This window comes from Podarcis filfolensis, assembly GCF_964270895.1.
Source record: "Podarcis filfolensis genome assembly, chromosome: 8".
Classification (NCBI taxonomy): Eukaryota; Metazoa; Chordata; class Lepidosauria; order Squamata; family Lacertidae; genus Podarcis; species Podarcis filfolensis.
This window is the reverse complement of record NC_139611.1, coordinates 35579205-35599287: the sequence shown is the minus strand read 5'-3', so window position 1 is coordinate 35599287 and position 20083 is coordinate 35579205. Positions and strand designations below refer to the sequence as shown.

Below are 20083 nucleotides of genomic sequence, written 5' to 3'. Positions count from 1 at the left end.
TGGACAATATTCATTAATTGCAAGGTTTTCCAAGTTCTGGCTATCCCTATTCTAGCTGAAGTTAATAAATGTGCGTTACTTCTTAAACTCCATTGCTCTCTCCAGCTCAGTACTGTCAGTAGTGACTGGCAGTCGATCTCCTGGGTTTTAAGACACTGTTCTCTCTCAGACGCACCTGGCAATCTCAAGTATGGGATCTGGGATCTTCTGCATGCAAAGCAGATGCTCTGCCATTCAGCTACAGCCCTTTGCAGTGTGTCACACTGTCTAGGGTTGAGAGATGGGCTGTGGGGAGGAAACCTGGGCATGCAGAGGCATGACAAACCAATTTATTGGGTTTTTTTTAATAAAAAAAACTCTCAGTATTAGGCTACTTGGCTCGTTTTTTAAAGTACAGTGGTACCTCGGGTTACATACGCTTCAGGTTACATACGCTTCAGATTACAGACTCTGCTAACCCAGAAATAGTGCTTCAGGATAAGAACTTTGCTTCAGGATGAGAACAGAAATCATGCTCCGGCGGTGCGGCAAAGGAGGCCCCATTAGCTAAAGTGGTGCTTCAAGTTAAGTACAATTTCAGGTTAATTACGGACCTCCGGAACGAATTAAGTACTTAACCCGAGATACCACTGTACTGATGTTCAGATGTAAAGAGTTTTAAATGCAGTTTTTAAATTAAAAAGAATATCTGCAAAATTATTTTTTCAATCAATTTCTCTGCTTTTTTCTTTTCTTTGAAAGTTTGGAACTGGAACAAATAAATAGCAATCCGTTTTCCTGCCTGTCCATCAAGAAACCAGCAGCAAGTCCAGCTGGAGAAACGGAGCAGACGGAACCCACCAGCCATGCCCTTTACGTACTGAAAGGCTTTCTATGCCTCCATACTGCAGCCAATCGCTAGCGGGGGCTAGGCCACATTTTATCCAATTAAAACCCACCCTCGGCTCCCCACTCCCCACCCCCGCCACTCTAACAACGAGTAATGGCAAAGGGACGTAGGCGGGAGCACGGATGATTCAGCCAATTTAATCAGCGCAATCTCTCCGCTTATAGGTGGGAGAGGTGCACCCGCCTTCTTCCCAAACAACCACTGAGCAGGCAGAAACCCGCCGGCTCAGCCAATCCGAGGGGGCTCTTTGGTTTTATTTATTTATTTCGCTGCGCCTGCAACCAAGCTTGGCCTTGGAAATTCCCTCCGTCGAGGAGAGCAGGGGGCGGGGATTGACTTGGGCCAGGCAGCCAATAGGCAGGAAGAACCGGCGGCGAGCGGCCAGGAGGCGGGAGGGAGAGCTGGAATGGCAGCATCCGCGGTGGCAAGAGCAGGGTAGGGTGCGCGCCTTGAAGCCGCTGCCTGCGCCTCTGAGGGGACGAGGATGGGGAAGGCGAGGAGGTGGAGGAGGCGGAGGCGGCGGGTGAGGAGGAACCCCTGAGGCGGCGGCGGCGGCGGAGGGGAGACGGGAGGGGCGGCGGCTGCGGCCTGAGCCGCGAGGGAGCAGCAGGAGGATGGTAATGCCGGCAGCGCCGCTGGGCCGGAGGCGGAGCAGGGGTTGGGGTGGCGGCGGCGGCGGGGAGACGATTGCAGCCTCTTCTGGGGTGGGGCTCCGGCGGCGAGTAGCATTCGCGGAGAAGGAACGTAATGGAGCGCCCATTGCGGGTCCCGGGAGGGAGGGAGGGAATACCTGCGCTGCCTCCCGCTTCATATGTCCTTTCGCTTTCTGTATTATCCTTATTATTCTTAGTTACTCAGCGTAGGCGCATTGGACGCGGCTGGCAGAGGTGCTCGCGGACTCCCGCTCTGGACCAGCCCCTGAGCTTGAATTTTAGCCAAGTGCAAATGTTTACCCGTGATGCTGTTGATGATGACCATAAAATTATTATTGGCTTAGTTAGACGGTCTTAATCCTACTCGGCCTAGCACTAGACCATAAATGGCCATGGTTGGCATAGCAGGTTCATTGATTTCAGGGAGTCTTCTCTGGAGAGTGGTTGGGTACATATACTGTACAAGTACTGGCCATTCTTATTATTTTATTGTTACGAGTATAAAATCATTATTGGATGTAGACTAGCCTAGTTTTACTCAGAAGGAGGCCCATTGAAGTAAGTGGCCATAACCGCCTTAAAGGGTAAAGGGACCCCTGACCAGTCCAGTCCAGTCATGGCCGACTCCGGGGTTGTGGCGCTCATCTCGCTTTATTGGCTGAGGGAGCCAGCGTACAGCTTCCGGGTCATGTGGCCAGCATGACTAAGCCGCTTCTGGTGAACCAGAGCAGCGCACGGAAACAGCATTTACCTTCCCGCCGGAGCGGTACCTATTTATCTACCTGCACTTTGACATGCTTCCGAACTGCTAGGTTGGCAGGAGCAGGGACTGAGCAACGGGAGCTCACCTCGTCGCGGGGATTTGAACCGCCGACCTTCTGATCGGCAAGTCCTAGGCTCTGTGGTTTAACCTACAGCACAACCTGCGTCTCTATGACTGCCTTAAGTTTGTTAATTTCAGTGGGTCCATTCTGAGCTGGAATTGAATAGTTGGGTGTGGATATTATATATTACAATCAAATTATTATTGCTTGTAGATGATCTTAGTCCTGTTCAGACTTGTCCCATTGAAGGAAGTGGACATGGCATAGGTTCATTAATGTCAGTGAGTCTACTCTAAGCTAGAACTTGGATACAAATACCTACCTATCATTCTCTCCATCATTGGTTATAGATAATCCTAGTCTTATTCAGAGCAGATCCATTGAAGTAAAATGGACATGGCTGACAAGTTTATTAATTTCAGTGGATCTCCTCTGAATAAGAACATAGTTGGATACAAATACTACTCATTATTATTAAGTAATTAATATTGGTTATAGACAATCCTTGTTCTACTCAGCCTAAACCCATGGAAGAAAATGACCACCAGTGGCATAAGAATTTAGTTGGATACCTCAGCTCCCACTTCCCTTCCATAGTGTTGAATTTTTAAAAATTGTCCTGTATTTAGCATATTAGCTGGCTGCCATGTCAACAAAGGCCTCAGTGGTTCACACAGGCTTCAGGCAATGTACAATTATAGCATTAAAATGCTAAACTCAGTTTTAATTGAAGGCGTCTTCAGGGCAGGGACCTGCCCTCTTGCACTTTGTAAAGTGCCATGCACACTGATGTTGCTGCTTCATGATCATTGTAGTAGTAGTAGTATTGGCAACAAATATTTGTTTGTGTTCTTACTTGCTTTTTATTTGGGGGAAGTAGTTTCTTATTTTTTCTTATGTAGTTTGGCAAATGTGTTCTTATTTTCATGTGCTTTTTGGGGGGAGTGGGTATTTTTCATCTGTCTTCTACAGTAGTTAGTTATCTTACTTTGGTGATTCTTTTACATTTAATTCTGATATCGACTGCCAAACAGCTTTTTCCATACAGCATGCATAGTTAACTTGTTCCAAGGGGGTAGCCATGTTTGTGTGTGTTGCAGAAAGCCCACAAAATTGAGTCCTTTTTCACTTCAAAAGTCTGACATACTTGTTGTGGACTGGTCCAGATCCCTCTTTGTAAGATGTGTGAACTGTTTGCCTGATTTATTTATTTAGTTTGCATTTATATCCCACCTTTGCTACAATGAACTCTCCATTCTATCATCACAACAACCCTGTGAGGTAGGTTAAGTCATGGCTGAGTGAGGATTTGAACCCTGGACTTCAGGTTCTAGTCCAGCACTCTAGAGCAGGTATAGCCAATATGGTGCCCTTCAGATGTTGTTGGGCTACAACTCCCATCAGCCCCACCAATCTGACTAAGGGTGAGGAATGTTGGGAGTTGCTGTCCATCATGTTGAGAGATTCAGACAGATGCTGCAAAGGAGTGTTTAACAATATGCCCCGAAGGTCAAGAAATTCATTGGGTACAGAGAGTGTGTACCATTTCTACACAGAAATCAAACATGTACAATCACAGTAACCATTTCCCACAGAAATATCTGGCCGCAACATATTCCTACCTTTGATGCTGTGTTATGGCCAGATCCTGGCATGTTGCACTATCACTGTGCTTCTCCTATGCTTTGCATAGAAGTACCACAAACAGTACAAATTTTGAATATTATAGCCTATGGGGCTGAGTGTTTCCATCCTCTCCGAAGGTGTGCACCTATGTATATGTGCATGCATGTTATACATTCACTGATAATGATATTTCATTGGATACAAAAGTGAGTTATCCTGCTATACCACAGTGGTGCCTTAGTGTTGCAGCTCGGGCTGGGGAGACCTGGGCTCTGATTTTGCCCTCAGCTGAAGAGCTGGCCTTGAGACTGAGCATCTTTCATGCCAACCTACCTCACGGGATAAAATGGACAGGTGGCCATGTTTGCTGCGTTGAGTTCTTTGGGGTGGGGAGAAAGAAAGGTTATAAATGTAGCTAAAAAAATAAATAGCAAAAGTGTATGCCACACAGTAAATTTTTAAGGAAATAAGAGTCTGGGGAATTATATCCCACAAGGTGTGGTGATGGCTTGCCTAAGTGGTTATTTTAAAAAATAAACAAAAATAGAATTAGGCATATTTATGGAGGAGGGGGGTAGATTTATAACTGGCTGTTAGCTGTAGTGGCTAAATAGAGCCTCCATGTTCAAAGGTTGTTTACATCTGAATACCAATTGTGATACTAATAAATAAAATGAGGGAGGCCTATTGCCTTCATGCTCTTGTTTTCAAGTTGTCCTCTGGGTAATGTATGATGTAGCATAAGAGAACAACGAAACCACAGTGCAATTAAACATGATACCAAAAATAAACAGAATAAAAATCATAACATTGTAAAGCCTGTATAAACATCACATTGCCAGCAAACAAAAGTCATAGTTCAGAGGCAGAGCACACACCTTGCATTCAGAAGACCCGAGGTTCGTCACCTGGTGCAGCTGGGGAATATTTCTGTCTTAAACACTGGATAGCTGTGGCCAGTCAGTTTACAGCACTGATGGGGGATCTTTGGCCCTCCAGATGTTACTGATCTACAACTCCCATAAGCACCAGTAAGCATGACCATGCTTGCTAGGGATGATGAGAGTTGTCATTCAGCAACATGGGGGGAGGCACAGGTTCCCCATTTTTTGTACAGACAATATTGAGTTAGATGGAACAGTTGTATAGGGCAGTTTCCTGTGTTCAGAAAGAAACACACAGTTGAGTAGTATTTCTGCTCTAGATTTTCTCTGTTTCTTGTGTCAAAAGATTAAGAACTGTCTTGCTGTATCAGACCATAATTAAGCATCCTCCTTCCAACAGCAGCCCCACCAGATTCTTCTGGGTCAATCAGAAGCACAGTGATGACCTTTTCTCATCATTTGTTCTCATCCTGCAGCCTTCAGTGCAGTAACATTTAACCACCATGGCAAATAGGTGTTTGAGGGTGCATATGTAACAAATAACCAACTTTCCCTCATATAGCTTGCTTTAGGTGTGTACGTGAAAAACAACCACCCAGAGACATTTTTTGGGGAAGAAGCAAGTTGAAGGGCCAAATTTGACAGGTGGATGGAGCTACCCACTTGTCAGTCGCCAAACACCATAGTGACAGCAGGTGATGCTGCCCTTTGAAACCCTGACTGTTAGGACTTCAAAGCAAAGCATGGGGTAATTGAAAGCACTTTTGCAAACAGCCCCGCACAGCATGGGAAGAGTCGCATAGACAAACTGAGCAGTTAAATAAGCATGTGTATATTATTTATACATGGTAGTGTTTGTTTAATGGTCTTGTAAGTTGGGGGTGGGGATTCAAACCTCCCTTGATTCTCATCTTAGAGGATCCTTTTACAGCCAGTTTAGCTGTAAGGCACCTATAAAGAACTTTGGTGCCCTTTTCAATCTCTAATTGTTAAGTATTTTGTCTCTGATTTATTTTGTCCTGTGCTTCTTTGGGAAACATGTCATACTAAGAACAACTTTCGACTCAATCTGAGGATGACTATTGAGTTCACTGCCACCAAGCTATTTCTGGAAATGGTTAATCCACTTGCTGCTTTCATGAAACTGTATGGTGAATTGCTTTTGTGTGCAAAAAAATTGAGCTGTACTTCTGTGAACTTGCATTGTAGTCCTCTGTGCGGTGATATATTTCTTGTTGTCTGTCTCTTTCCAAAACAATAAACAAATGAATCCTGTATATTGGGTTCATTCTTCTTAAAAATGGGGAAACTATTCTAGTCTGCAGTAGCAAAGCAGAAACAGGTGTGCACTTGTTCAAGTTTTAAATAAGGATTATATAGACCAGATATCTCCAGTCACAATGAAAGTGAGGCTGCAAATATAGCATTAGGTCAGTTTTATTATGTAGATGAAATCTTCAGTATGACCTTTGTGGCTACCCAAGTATCTCTCTCTTGCCAGCTGGTTGCTGTCATAGATCTATAAAAACCTGTGTTGTTTCTTTTGAAAGTGGTTTGTTTTCTTTTGCTTTGTTCTTACTATGACATCCTTCAGCTGCCACTGATACTATCTTTTATTTTTGTGTCCAGGTCATCCGTTCTGGATTTAGCTCATTAGGACATGGATGAAGAATCATTAACTCACTATGGGAAATCGAACAGGGGCCCTTTAGTAGGAGCATCTAATTCCTTGGCAGTTATGTTGGCAACTTGGCTTTCTTGAACGTTTCTTCTTTGTACTCATACAAAGCTTGAACCATATTGAATCTAGGTTTGTGGAGTTAAAAAAAAAAGGCAGCATGTCCTATTGGGAAGAGCGTATATTTTATTTGCTTCTCCAGGAATGCAGCATTGTAGACAAACAGACTCAAAAACTGTTGAAAGTACCCAAGGGAAGCATTGGCCAGTTCGTTCAAGACCGTTCTTCAGGAGGACACACCAGAAGCAACCCTTCGTCAAAAAGCAAAAAATTGCAGATAGGAATCAAGATTTTGGAGCAGCCCCATGTGGTCCTCTTCGTGGATGAAAAAGAAGTTGTTGATATAGATGAGAAGCGAGCAGAACTGCTTTTGGCAATTACCAATTGTGAGGAGAGATACAGTATATTTAAAAGTAAAGGTAGGCTGAGCAAGGGTCTCCACATTGAGGTCGGCTCACCAGTGAAAGTACAGCTGCGATTAGGAGATGAGAAATATCCTGGAGTTGTTCGCTTCAGAGGACCATTAATACAAGAAAGATCACTCTCTGGGATATTTTTTGGAGTGGAGCTTCTGGTAAGTTTTCTTCTTCTAAGGCTCTATGCATTGGGTCAAACAGACTCTGTGTGTTGCTGTAGAAACATTCTGAAAAGGTGCATAGTATGAGTCTTTTTACTTAGTATATTTGTATCCTATTTCTCCTCTGAGGAGCAGAGGCCAAAGTATATTGATCCCCACACCATTTTATCCTCTCAACTAACTTGTGAGGTAGGTTGGGCTCAGAGTGTTGAGCAACCATCCTAAGATCTGGATGAACCTCATGACCAGGCATAGGTTTCAACTTTGGTCTCCCTGAAGACCAACATTTTAATTACTCCTATGACAGTTCTTAATGAGCTATGTTTTTTTCTCCTGCAAACCTAGGAAGAAGGCCGTGGCCAGGGTTTTACTGATGGACAGTACCAAGGCAAACAGCTGTTCAGATGTGACGAGGACTGTGGAGTGTTTGTTGCACTAGACAAACTAGAGCTGATGGAGGATGATGACAATGAGCTGGAGAATGACTATGCAGCTCCAGTTGACTCAATGCAGGTAGAACTTCCTCCTTTGGAACTCAACTCCAGGGTTTCTGTGAAGATAGGAAAGAATATAGAGTATGGGACAGTTATATTCTGTGATGTCTTACCAGGAAACGAGAGTTTAGGATACGTTGTTGGAGTGGACATGGTAAGAAATTAACCTGATTCTTAACTTTTTGCATGTGTGTTAAATAGAAGTACATGCAATAGTGGCGGGGAGAGATGGAATATTGGCAAGCTACTTATGGCTCTCGATTGCTATGTATAATTGCCACCCAGCAGCTTTTTTTAGCATTGGGTAAAAATGTATTGAGTTAGGCTTGGGAACAGCCACTTGCCTGATCGTGCATGGCAAGAAAGAATCTCCTCCAGGGGATCAGATGGTGCAGCTTTACTAAAGTTTTATTTCTCCCTTGCTGAGCCATAAATGATTGCCCATGTGTATCCACATTAGGCAGGCTAGTAAATTTATTGTATGCGCTAGTAACTTATGTGGGCTTATTTACAGGGCCTTACTAAATCTTACCTGACACTAGCCAGGCAAAATACCCATTTTCTTGCTTCTAATGACCAGCCTGCTTTGCTAAATAATGTTCCAGGGTTGGCACTACTGATCTTTTATAGTTTTGAAAATACAGCCACGACAATTTTTGCCTGCAAGGAAAATGCGAGGCTCTGGCGTAATGTAATTCTGTATGTTGAGTGCAATTCTCAAGCACTACAGTAACATATGCTGATCCTCGTCTTTCTCCTACTTGTGTTTTGAAACCAGAAGACTTACTGAGGCTTGAAATAAAGAGAATGAAACTGAACTATTACACCCTTAGAATATTAGTAGGCATTCAACATGAAAAAAATTGCACCTTAATGTACTTGTTCATCCTTGCTCTTTAAGGAGGTAGGCAAGTCTTCCCAGTGCTGGAAGCTGCCTCTTAATGCCAGAGAGATGAAATATATCCTTCAGGCATGAAAGCCATTTATGTACCTGTTGTGAATGGCTTCAGTTGTGAAACTTCTGGCTTCAGTTGTGGAACTTCTGTGCTGCTGACAAACTTTGCTTGGCTTTACTCCCACCACTTGGGAGGAGTGTTTTTTGCTTTTGTTTCAATGTTGCCATCATCAGTGTATTAGTGTCTGTGGCACATTTGTAACCAAACAACATTGCAGAATGCAATCTGTTTCTCTAAATGTGGAAGACGAAATGACAACACTACAAGTGTGACACTTGAAATGTTGTTGCAGAGCAAGTGTTTGCATTTCTTGTGAAAGCTCGTGCTTCCTGTCTGGGCTGCATGTAGCCAAGAACTTTAATTGAACCATGTAGATGGTTTCTTGAGTATCTTCACTTGGGCAACGTGTAATGGTGTTTTAAAACGATTTTTAGGATAATCCAATTGGAAATTGGGACGGAAGATACAATGGACAACAGCTCTGCAGTTTTGCAAGTGTTGAAAGCACACTTCTCTTGCATATCAATGATGTTATCCCAGGTACAATTTGTATATTTTGTCTATAAAAAGGAAAAGTGAGCAAACCCCAGTTCTTAGCACACATCCTTGCGTCTAATTGTAGTTTTAATGTTGCTCAGGATTCAATCATTTTGCTTTAGTTTTAAACATATATGGGGGTGGGGGGGGAACTCCATTAAACTATTGATTGGTTATATTATTGCTTTGCTGCCTTGTCTTGCTTTATTTCTGGATATGCTCCTGTGACTCCTACATGCTTCTGTATATGCATCTCCCTTCTTTCCCTCTCACTATGATGTGCCATAGTAACATAGTGCTGTATTTTGGTATTGGTGGTTCCTTGGCCCTTTCCTGGTGTTAGAATTTGAAGGTTGAAGGCTTATGGTCACTGCAATGTGGCACTGGGTTGTCTCATTTGATGAATTTTACTGCTGTATTGCAGTACAGTCATACCTCGGGTTACAGCCGCTTCAGGTTGCGTTTTTTTCGGGTTACGGACTGAAACCTGGAAGTACCAGAATGGGTTACTTCCGGGTTTTAGCGGTCGCGCATGCGCAGAAGCGCTAAATCGCACTATGCGCAGAAGTGCCGAATTGCAGCCTGCGTGCAGATGTGGGTTGCGAACGTGCATCCCGCACGGATCACGTTCGCAACTCGAGCGTCCACTGTATTGTATGTGGTAGGGAAAAGGCAAAACCGTTCTTATTTGCCGCTAATAACTGAGTCTACATAATTACTTGTCTCCCAGTCAGTATTTTAAAGGCCATACATAGATAGTGAATATAGCACATAAATGCCTTTCCAGGTGGTTCTGCATTTTTCATGCAGTAATATTTGCTTAATCAGAAGGGCACTGTGCACTGGATTGTTTTCTTACACTTTCTTCAAAGGAATATGTTCCAGCGATGCCCACATATGCTCCGACAAAAGAATTGGCACTTGTGAGCAGTGCTTGGAGCCACAGGCAATCTGTTCTTTCTTCCCTGTTATTAGAGTGCTGCATTTTCTGTTCAGAAGCTCTTGCTGCATGGTCACTTCTATGCTGCATATGGGGCTACAATATGGAAGCTTTTGCGGCTTGGCTTTTTGGCTGTGTGGCAGGGTTAACAAATGCCCTCCCTGAACAGGGAGAGATTTGGTGGTTTGCCCAGTCAGGCTCTACTAAGTTGAACCACAGGGAGGAATAAGCATAATGCTAGTTTGTTGGACAGACCTTGTTTTGACCCTTGCACTAAACAGAAAAAGTCATGGCTAGGCTGCCGGGGTGGCTAGAATTTTGTACAGCAGTCTTGTGAGATGATGGTGTCAGAAATCTAGAGTTTCACCAGGGAAAGGGGAATTGGAATTGGAATTTAAAAGGGAGGCCAGGCTGCTGTCCGAGGAGAGTTTCTTTCCTGCAGCAGGAAGTTCCAGGTGCAACTAATGCTGTTACATTTGAGCTAATACCACTTTGAGTTAACTGAGATGGATGGGTCACTGCAATGTATTACTCAAGTGATAGGATGCAGCAGGATCTGTGATGTACAGTACATGAACTTTAGAGAACATGAGAGCAAATATTAACTTGGAAACAACACACTCTTCAAAGTGGTTTTTTAAAAAATGAAATAGGACTTTTAATTGTAAGGAAGATGCTATAGACAGATTGCCATTTTAAGCATAATTGTCATATTGTACAAACTTGAGGCAGTGCTTTGCTCCTGCTACTTCTTTCTTAAAGAAACCTACTAGGACATTTTTTCTTGAAGGATCAGTCTTTCGAAAAGATGCTTTCTTCACTGTCTGGCTAGAGATGAGCTCCAGTGAAAGTAACTGAAGTGTTTTAATAGAGTTATTCCCCAGGGGCAACTTGGTTAAAATGCAATTGAACAGCTATATTCCGATTATGAAACATGAAGACACATTTCATTTGAACTCTTTAGTGAATACATGGCATGGTTAAAAATCCTCAGATGTTATGCAGAGTAAATGGCAGTCTTCTGTGGGTATGATAACCATACTATTTTGGTGAGGAGTCTAATTTAGCAAAAAGCACAATATTTTCTATTTGAATTACTGCTTTTTTATGCATGCCTAGCTTTCTTCTCCTCAGTCTTTTTCTTATTGTTGTTGCTGCAGCTGTTCAATCACATCTCCAGCAAAAAGATTTTTTTTAAAAAAAGTTTCAGTGATGGGGGCTTTTTATCTTTTTTTAAGTTTGATAAGTATTTGCTTCTTCCAAACCACATATGAAGCAAATAAACTTACCATAACATGAAGCCAGTGATCACTTTGGAATTTTTCTTTGGCTGCGTTATTTCTCAATACAGCATTTTACAAGGTTCACCATAATTGATTGGTGCAGTGTGGGAGGAAACATATTCTAAAACTTCTGTGAGAGCAAATCCAGCTTTTTTGCTTCAGTGTCAGTAAAACAGAGCTATGCCCTGAGATTTTGGAAGAAAAAAAAAGGCTAGGCTAGATGTCCCATTGTGTTTTTAAAAGTATATATTAATAGCTATAGTCATCCTTATTTAACAGTTTTGTATGGGTCCCAAGGGAGGCTGCCTTCCATATTATGGTTTCTACTTATGTGAGTGTTCCTGCAACTGATTAGTTTTGTCCAAGTGACTATCTGAAAGAAATTCTGGATTTCACAAGTATTACTGTGACTTGCTTTATATCCTAAAGGTGCGTCTATTTTGTACTAAACTGATGCTTTAAAGCTAATGCTATCTATACTATGTACTGTGTAATGGTGTAAGATATCTTAACCTTCTACTCTATTTTAGAGGCTGTGTCTCAAGACAGGAGACCTCCCAAACTTGCCTTTACATCTAGAAGTGGCTGTGACAAAGGATTCAATCATAGTAAGCCAAAGTCTACAGGTACTTTTACTCAACTACTATTTAGCAAAGTGCCAGGTATTTCTACTGTCCTTGTACATGAGGATTGTGACATGCAGTCCCTTGGAGTTGTGGGTTCAGAGGTGGGTTTCCACAGAACTGATCCCACATGTTTTGTAGAACAGTGGCTCCCCAATAAGTGGAATGTGTAACAAGATACTACATTCGCTTGCATAGTTAGCATACAAAGGAGGTTAGATTGTACATCTTGTGAAACATTTCTGAGGATTTTCCTGTCTTGCACTTGTTTTGTAAAACTGGGAGGGATTTCTCTTCCCCCAGACTGAGTGCACGAATAGCCTACACATGGCTATGGAAGTAGAATTTTTTGCTTGGTTTCAGTCGGCTCTGACCACAGTGACATATGCCTTCGTTACATATTGTTTGTATTACTGTAACACGCTACCTGTGACTGCCTTTAAAGAGTGTTCAGAAATCAGCTGATTCAGAATGCTGCAGCTCAGCCTGTTGACCAGGGCTGGGTATAGGGAGCATGTAATTCCCATGCTACAACAATTTTGCTGGTTACTTGACTGTTTTCTGGTCACAATACACAGTGCTCGTTGCTACATATAAAGCCCTACTTGACTTGGGGACCAGATACCTGAAAGACCGTATTTTCCTATTCAAGCATGCCTGGTTTTTTTTTTAGATCTTTGGTAGAGGTCCCTCTTCCTGTCTTACCAACATCTTAAGCACGTCCGTTGGTAACTCAAGAGAGTGCTACCTTGGTGATTGCTTCTAGACTCTGGAATTCTTTGCCAAGGGAGGCCTGACTAGCCCATCTCTGATGACCTTGTGCTGGGAAGCAAATACACTTTTATTCAGACATAACATTTAGCCTCATAAGTTGACTGTTATAGCCAAGGTAAAAGTTGCAGTTTGGGCAACTGGCTGTTGTGTGTGTTGGTTTTAAGGGATGTTTTTAAGCTTTGTATTTTTTCTTGTTAGTCACCTTCAGCATCTTTTGATGGAAAGGTGAAATATTAATTTAACAAATAAAGATAATAAACGGATAAAGCACTTTGTTCCATTGCTCTGGAAAGCATTAAAAGTGGTTATTACTGCAATTTGCAGTCTGTTAAAGGCTAACAAATGTATTATGGCAGGAACTTATGTGGGCTAGAGTCCATTTCATCAAATGTGTGAACCTTATGGAGAATCAACAGAAGCTGATCCATTAAGAAATGTGTTCATCCCATTGCAGCAAAAAACCCCACAAAACCTTGTAGCATCTTAAAGACAGCTACTTCTCTAAGAGCAGAAAGGTCAAGTAATTCTAACCTAAAGTGGCCAATTAAATCCTCCATGTACGTTCCTTTGGAAGTAAACATTCTGAAGTGAAAGCTCCATATTTTTGAATTGTTCCTGCAAGTAATAAAGGGAACAGAGTTCCACTGAATAGGAGATGAAGGAGGTTAAAGAGGTACAGTTAATTGTTTGCAACTTGAAAGGTTCTCTCTGTGTAGCTTGAAAATGCAAGCTGAGAACATTAACAATATGGGTGCCGAGGGGGTTATACCTTGGTTGCAGAGATTGGACCAGATGATTGGCAGGTTTCTTTCTTAAAGTTGTACAAGTTAGACTCTGGTAATGACATTTTTACAGACCCTACTCTTAATAAGCTTAGCAGGAAGACTTGGTTTAAAGGACTGTAAGGCTTGTTTTTTTCCATAATGCAGCATTTTTTATGTTTTTTTCCTGCCCTTTGTCTCCTTTATGACATGGTTTGTGTCTTAGGTGCACTCTCAGACCCTGGAAATAGAAACAGATCAGAAATTTTCTACACTTTAAATGGCTCTTCAGTAGATTCCCAACCACAGATGAAATCAAAAAACACATGGTGTATTGATGAAGGTAATGAGAGACTAGACATTAAGTTTGATCACAGGCGTAATAACAAATTATATGATGATTAAATATACTGCCTTCAGATTATTCTGGCCACATTTTGTGTGTACTCCCTAACAAAAGACTTTTAAAGGGCTTACTTCAGTTGAGATGTGTATTATTATCCTGTGTAGTGGCCAGAATCCAAAGAGCTCACATGAGGGGCTTGGTGCTAGCCCAGGGGAATTTATTTCACTGTCTCATTTGCACAGCTGACCCCTATACAAACTGCTTTTGAAAATTGCCCTCTTTTTCTGAAGCAGTTTGCTTTGGTTGGGGGCTCTGAGAAAAATGAGTGGGCTCACAATGTTAGTTTTCCTTCTTCTTTGGATCCTGGCCTAAGTTTATTGAATAACTCAAAGCATTTTACTTGGCACATCTCACATAGTAACTTGAGCTTTTCACCCATAATAGACAATTCCTTAGGCTACATTCTGTGCACATTTGAGCCTAGTCTTCTTATTAGACCAGCTGGACTGTAGGCACAGGATGCAAGATGCTTATAAATAGTAACTTACCACTATCTCAGCTTGTGATCTCATATGCTGAGCATTGACTCATGATTTATTTACATATCTTCAGGTAGTGTTGGTGACTTTATTATTTGGAACCTCTGAGTTGACAGGTCCTGCCTTTGCTAGAATTAGATTGGGGTGCAAACTTACATTTTTGAATTACAGACTTTTCCATTACAGTGGCAGCATTCAGTTTTTTTCAGACACAGGACCCAGCTAAGTCAACATGCATCATGAAATTCAGTTTAAATCTTTCTGTTGTATATGTTTTCCCCAGTTCCTTCATTTTCTTTTTCTGAGAACATTTACACTGCACACATGCTAGGTTTGCTTCTCCCCAGGGAACTTTGGGAATTGTAATTTGGGGGTGGAGGAAAGAGAACAGTATTTTCTAAGTGAATTCTTGTTAGCTGTGCTGAATTACAATTCCTAATGTTTTAAGCCACAACAGTTAAGCTAGTAGTGTGTAACCAGTGTAAATCTGTAGTACAAATGCATTGTTTTCCATCTCTCCGCATATGGGATTGTAGTTAATGAGTTGCCCAATAGTCTTCTTTAATAATAATAAACTGCCAACACAAATGCAGAATGCACCCTGGAAGTTACATTTTGAAGAATACAGAACAGTGGTCTCCACACTTTCTACGTTCAGGGAACCCTTTCCGTGCCAGCTTGTCTCCTGAAGAACCCATCTGCCATAGGAACCCTGTGCACTGGAGAGGAAACTGGAGGAAAGCTTTATAGGGTGTACGTACAGTTCGTACAGAGCAAAGGCCAAACTTGTATGGTACTTCTGATGCCTGCATGAACTGAAAGCATGCAAGAACCCCAACAAACACAAACATTCAGTGCAGGTTGGGATCAACGCAGAAGACTGGTAGCAAGAACACCAGTTTCATAGAATTTAGTAGAAAAACCACTCCTTTAGTTGTAATTAAAGTAACATCCTTACATTGCAGCTAAACGTTCATCAGTTTTGTTGACTGGCAAATTAAAGAAAAATCTGATGTCCTTCTGATCTTTCTGCTTCCTCTGAAGATTTCTGTCAGAGTAAGAGCATAGATATTCACTTGGAAGTAGGTCTCATTATGTCCAATGGGGCTTACTCCCATAAATGTGTGTATAGGATTGTAGCCTGAGTCTCTTCATTCTCTCCCCCATCCCTCCCTTGGAAAAATGATGGGGAAAATGCCTGTCCCTTGTTACCTCAACTCACTTGGCTTTTTCTGAGCAATTGCCAGAGTATGCTGTTTTAAATATAAGTAGGTCATTCTTTCAGAATAGAATCTAGTGCAAGAGAGAGATGCCATGCATATTTTACTCCTTTTGTGTAGAAAGCACACAGCATTAGTTCAGACACTTAGTAAATATTATTCTAATTCATATGCTTATTTACTGTTTTTCTAAAAACAATTCAACAGTTGCTGAAGATTCTGCAAAGTCCCTTAACGACTCCTCTACTGGGTTTGGGCACTCTTCGCCGCCGCTGCAGCCTCCCCCAACGAACACTTTATCTGCCGAAAACAGATTCCATTCCCTGCCTTTCAGTCTGACTAAGATGTCCAGCGGCAGCAATGCTATTGGACACAGTCCGCTCTCTTTATCTGTACAGTCGGTTATTGGAGAGGGGAACGCAGGGGCCACCCAGGAGAGCACACCGCCGATGGTAGCGCCCATCAACATGCATGGGCTAGAAGCAGGTTCCTTGGCGGAAGTAAAAGAGAACCCACCTTTCTACGGAGTAATCCGTTGGATTGGGCAGCCTCCGGGAGTCAACGAAGTGCTAGCGGGGCTTGAACTGGTAAATAACGTTCGTTTCAAAAGTTTGCCACTCCTGCCCATTTTATGTCCGGCTACTACTTCTTTTCTTTTAAGAGACACCTGAGCCCTATTCAGGTGTTCTCCCCTCTGCGCAGTTACCATCACATAGCGATTGGGAGAGCAGGGCTTGCTTCTTGTCCCTGCCGACTCTGTATCGCAGTCACCACTTCCACAGTCCTCCAGATCATAGTTCTAAACTGCATGTGGAGCCCTCATGAATAGAAACATCTCCCTCCTGCAGAGGCTTGGGGGCTGTTGGCAGAGTGGGGTGGGACACAGAAGCACACTCCTTAAAAAGGTTGGTAATTGCGTGAGCAGGGGGACGACACCTGCAGAGGGCTCTTGTTCTGCTGAACTTTGTAGTTCAAACTTGTGGCGTCAGTAGAATCTGATTCTTAGCAGTGTGAAAGTTGTAGCGTGGTTCACAGCACAGATTTACCTTGCCCCACTTACCTCTTCAAATAGATGTTCAGTTTACCTCTTGCCTTCCTTGACAGAGGTAAGTAACAATTGTGTTTCCAGGCAAGCAGAAAAGTGGCAGAATTGCACCTCTCCTTTCCGTGCTGCCCCTTTGGCTTTGACTGGAAAGAGTAGCATGGAGATACTGTATCCAGGTCAGTTGCAGTGATAAAGAGGTGAATGAGCAGCTGGAATAGTATGGATTCAGTGTGTATGTGTGTGCATACACTCAGTGATTCCATGACTATTTGAAAAGCTGAGATTCTTGCCTTGTTTAATGGCTTTGAACCTGGAGTTGTCTGACCTTTTCTGTTCATGTGGCAAGACAGTCTCAAAGGAAGTGCTTTCTGCCAGGAATTCTAGGTTAAAGAACTGCATTTTAAAAACTTTTCTACTTGAGGGATCCCTTTCCACATCAACATTGAACCCCTTGCATGCTGCAGAAGCTTCTGGGAAAAGGCATTCAAGAAGTGTGTGTGCAGGGTACTGGTGAGATCTGTTGGGCCTTGCTGCCATCCCCTCTGTAGCTTTATATTGCTGGGGAATATAAGCAAGCTGTTTTCCAGAGAAGCCTCTCTGCCATTATTGGACCTTCTCCTTCCTGAAACTGTTTGAAAGCCACTAAATACCAGCAGGATGATAGTATTTTAGATGCTGGATACACTCGCAATGTAAAACTTGTTTAATTATCGTAGTTTACATGTACTCAGTATCTGCTTTCTCCCTGTAAAGAAGCAAATTACAACAGGAAATGTAAACTGGTGTTGAAACCTGTTGCTTGTATATGTATTGCTGTATTAGCTAGTAAGCTATTTTCTTAGCAAGTGGCAAAAAAACTTTTGGGCATAATGAATTGATGTTGACATTAGAGAGAGATTGCACTGCACAGCATCCTTAAAATCATTTTTAATAAGAATTAATAGCATGCATGCTCAACTCCCGCATGGCTAAACAAATGTTGGTACCTTTGCATACAGTAATTCCCCATGGAACTTGCTGTGGGCTGATGTGTTTTCTGGGAGGGAAGCAGAACAATCCATCATCACACTTGGGGAAAAATTGGGGTGGTGAAAAATAGAATGCACTCATATTTTCATTTTCCCCCATCACCTACAATGGGCTAGCAGACTAAAAATGAAAGTTTTGAGCTATCTATTCAAAAGGTACGCAAAGCACTTGGATTTGCTCTCTCCAAATGCCTTATTAAATTTGCATTTTCAGTTCTATGTTGAGCTGTCCATGAGTTTTGAGTGTTTAGATAGGTGGTCTCTTTCTCCGTTGACTTAGGTTTTCCCCACCAAAATAGTTTTACAATTGTAAATAGAATTTTCAGAGAAGATGGCATTGCTTAATGTGGCTTTTAGCATGATGTTGCTGTGGCTTAATCAGGTCAACCCTTTAGAGCTGATATGGCAGACTTGGCACACACAGTGCAACCTTGTCAAACACTGCTGTTGCTTGACTGCCATTTGTTTTGGCCGTTTGTCGGCAGAGGCTCTTGGGGAGACTGGAGGATGCTTACAGGATTGCACCCAGATCATGGCTTCATAGCCAAAAAACTATTAGGTGCTTCAAATATGATATTAAGGAATAGCTTCCAAGGTGCTGCATGTGTTAGTTTTTCCATTAAGGCAGGTAAGTCTGCCTGTTTGCCTTTTCCAGGAAGACGAATGTGCAGGCTGTACTGATGGAACATTTAAAGGAACTCGATACTTTACCTGTGCACCCAAGAAGGCTCTCTTCGTTAAGTTGAAGAGCTGCAGGCCAGATTCCAGATTTGCTTCATTGCAGCCTGTGTCCAACCAGATTGAACGCTGCAACTCCTTAGGTATTGCTCTTTTCTTTCCCTCTGTTTCCTATTTCTGTCTAGCCATGTAAAACTAAGTCTCTCTCGATTAGGAGTAAATTTAATACATTTCCATATCAATTTATTTATAGTTACCACCTTCAAAAGGTTTTTTAAAAACAAAACAAAACTTATTTCAAATGGGTAACAAATGAAAAACTCTTGAACAAGCAGATTATTGTTTTATTGTTTACTAAATTCCCATCCTGCCCTTCATCCTGAAGGAGCCCAGGACGGTAACAATAGCTCCAGCATCCGGGCAGGCTGATGTGGGGAAAAGCGCTCTGTCAGGTATTTTGGACCCAAGTCAAGTAGGGCTTTATATGTCTGTGTTGAACACTGGGCTCAGTAGCAAATTGGCAACCAGTAGACTTTATTAAGTAAGAAAAGTCTGTAAAAGAAATGCTAGTTTTCATGCTGTTGCTTCCTACACTTAAGGCATCTGCAGTATATTTGAAATTAGTGTCAGTTATAGCTAGTATTTGGAAGGATCAGCACGAAGATGGCCTCTGTGGTTTTAGATCCTTGTTTTTTATGGATACTGAAGATGAAAAGTACTACAGGCTTGGGACACTTGAGCTTTTTGACATGTATGAACTGTCCTCAATAACTTCACCCTAGCATCTTCAGTGTTGGTTTGTTATTGCTAGCAGGTTACCTTTGTTCTGTGTTGGAAGAAGTTATTTTCATGATGCACAGCCCCCTGCCCTATCCGACGGCAAAAAAGTCTGGCGGGGGGAGGCACTCAAGAAAATTGCAAGAACGTCCAGATGCAAAGGGAGGCAGGATGATCAGATATGGCTTGGTTGTGTACGTGGGAGAAATTAAACCGCCAAAGCCAAGGGAGTGAGGTGGTGGAGGAGGAGCAGGTAGCTACTTCTATGCAAGCCATACCAGTCAAAGAACCCCCGAGGCCTCACCATCTGCTTCTCAGTTCCTCCAAGGACAAACACTGCCACTTCATTCTCCCTTGCTGCTGCAACTCTTGGATCCACGAAGGAGTTTGAGTCCCTTGCTTACTCTCAACCTTTTGTCTTTAAGCTTTTGGGGGTTACCTAAGTGAAGTGGTTGAAGAAAACACTCCCCCCAAAATGGAAAAAGAAGGTCTAGAAACAATGATTGGAAAGAAGAAAGGAATTCAGGGTCACTATAACTCCTGCTATCTGGATTCCACCTTGTTCTGGTAAGTAAGGAGCTGTCCTTTGAACGCCTAGATGAGGGGAAAGGACATGAGTGCACAACAAACAGCGCAAATATTTCAGATGAAAGTTCAGTAGAGTGACATTAGCCTTCTATTGTGCTTTGCTGTGCAATGAATGGAGTTCACTGAAAGTAGCTTGACCTGGAAAGGTGAGGAATTCAGTGTGGGTGATTTTCTCAGTGAAGCCATTTCCTGATGCTTTAATCTTGATCTGCTGTGTCAGATTTCTTTTTGGGGAGGCTGGGAAGCACCTCACTGCCTCTTGCATGACTGGATGAGTGGATGAGGAGGAGGAAGTAGTGGCAG

The 20083-nt window shown here is 42.5% G+C and overlaps 1 protein-coding gene across 20 annotated transcripts in view; it reads left to right on the top strand.

The window, feature by feature from the left end:
- The first annotated feature begins 1197 nt into the window (after positions 1 to 1197).
- Positions 1198 to 20083, top strand: part of CYLD (CYLD lysine 63 deubiquitinase) — a 33880-nt gene continuing 14994 nt past the window's right edge. For 2 of the 20 annotated variants that reach the window (XR_014551213.1, XM_083626019.1), the window contains exons 1-9: positions 1198 to 1324; positions 6506 to 7188; positions 7537 to 7839; positions 9076 to 9181; positions 11932 to 12027; positions 13786 to 13902; positions 15872 to 16251; positions 18393 to 18558; positions 19618 to 19759. Coding sequence is in view for 12 of the 20 variants with exons in the window: in XM_083626019.1 (XP_083482145.1) it covers positions 6715 to 7188; positions 7537 to 7839; positions 9076 to 9181; positions 11932 to 12027; positions 13786 to 13902; positions 15872 to 16251; positions 18393 to 18558; positions 19618 to 19759 (1784 nt within the window). In the remaining 8 variants the exon portion in view is untranslated. Of the gene's footprint in view, positions 1507 to 6505; positions 7189 to 7536; positions 7840 to 9075; positions 9182 to 11931; positions 12028 to 13785; positions 13903 to 15871; positions 16252 to 18392; positions 18559 to 19617; positions 19760 to 20083 lie in introns of all 20 variants that reach the window. The other 18 variants (XR_014551214.1, XM_083626013.1, XR_014551215.1 and 15 more) reach the window with 12 other exon arrangements.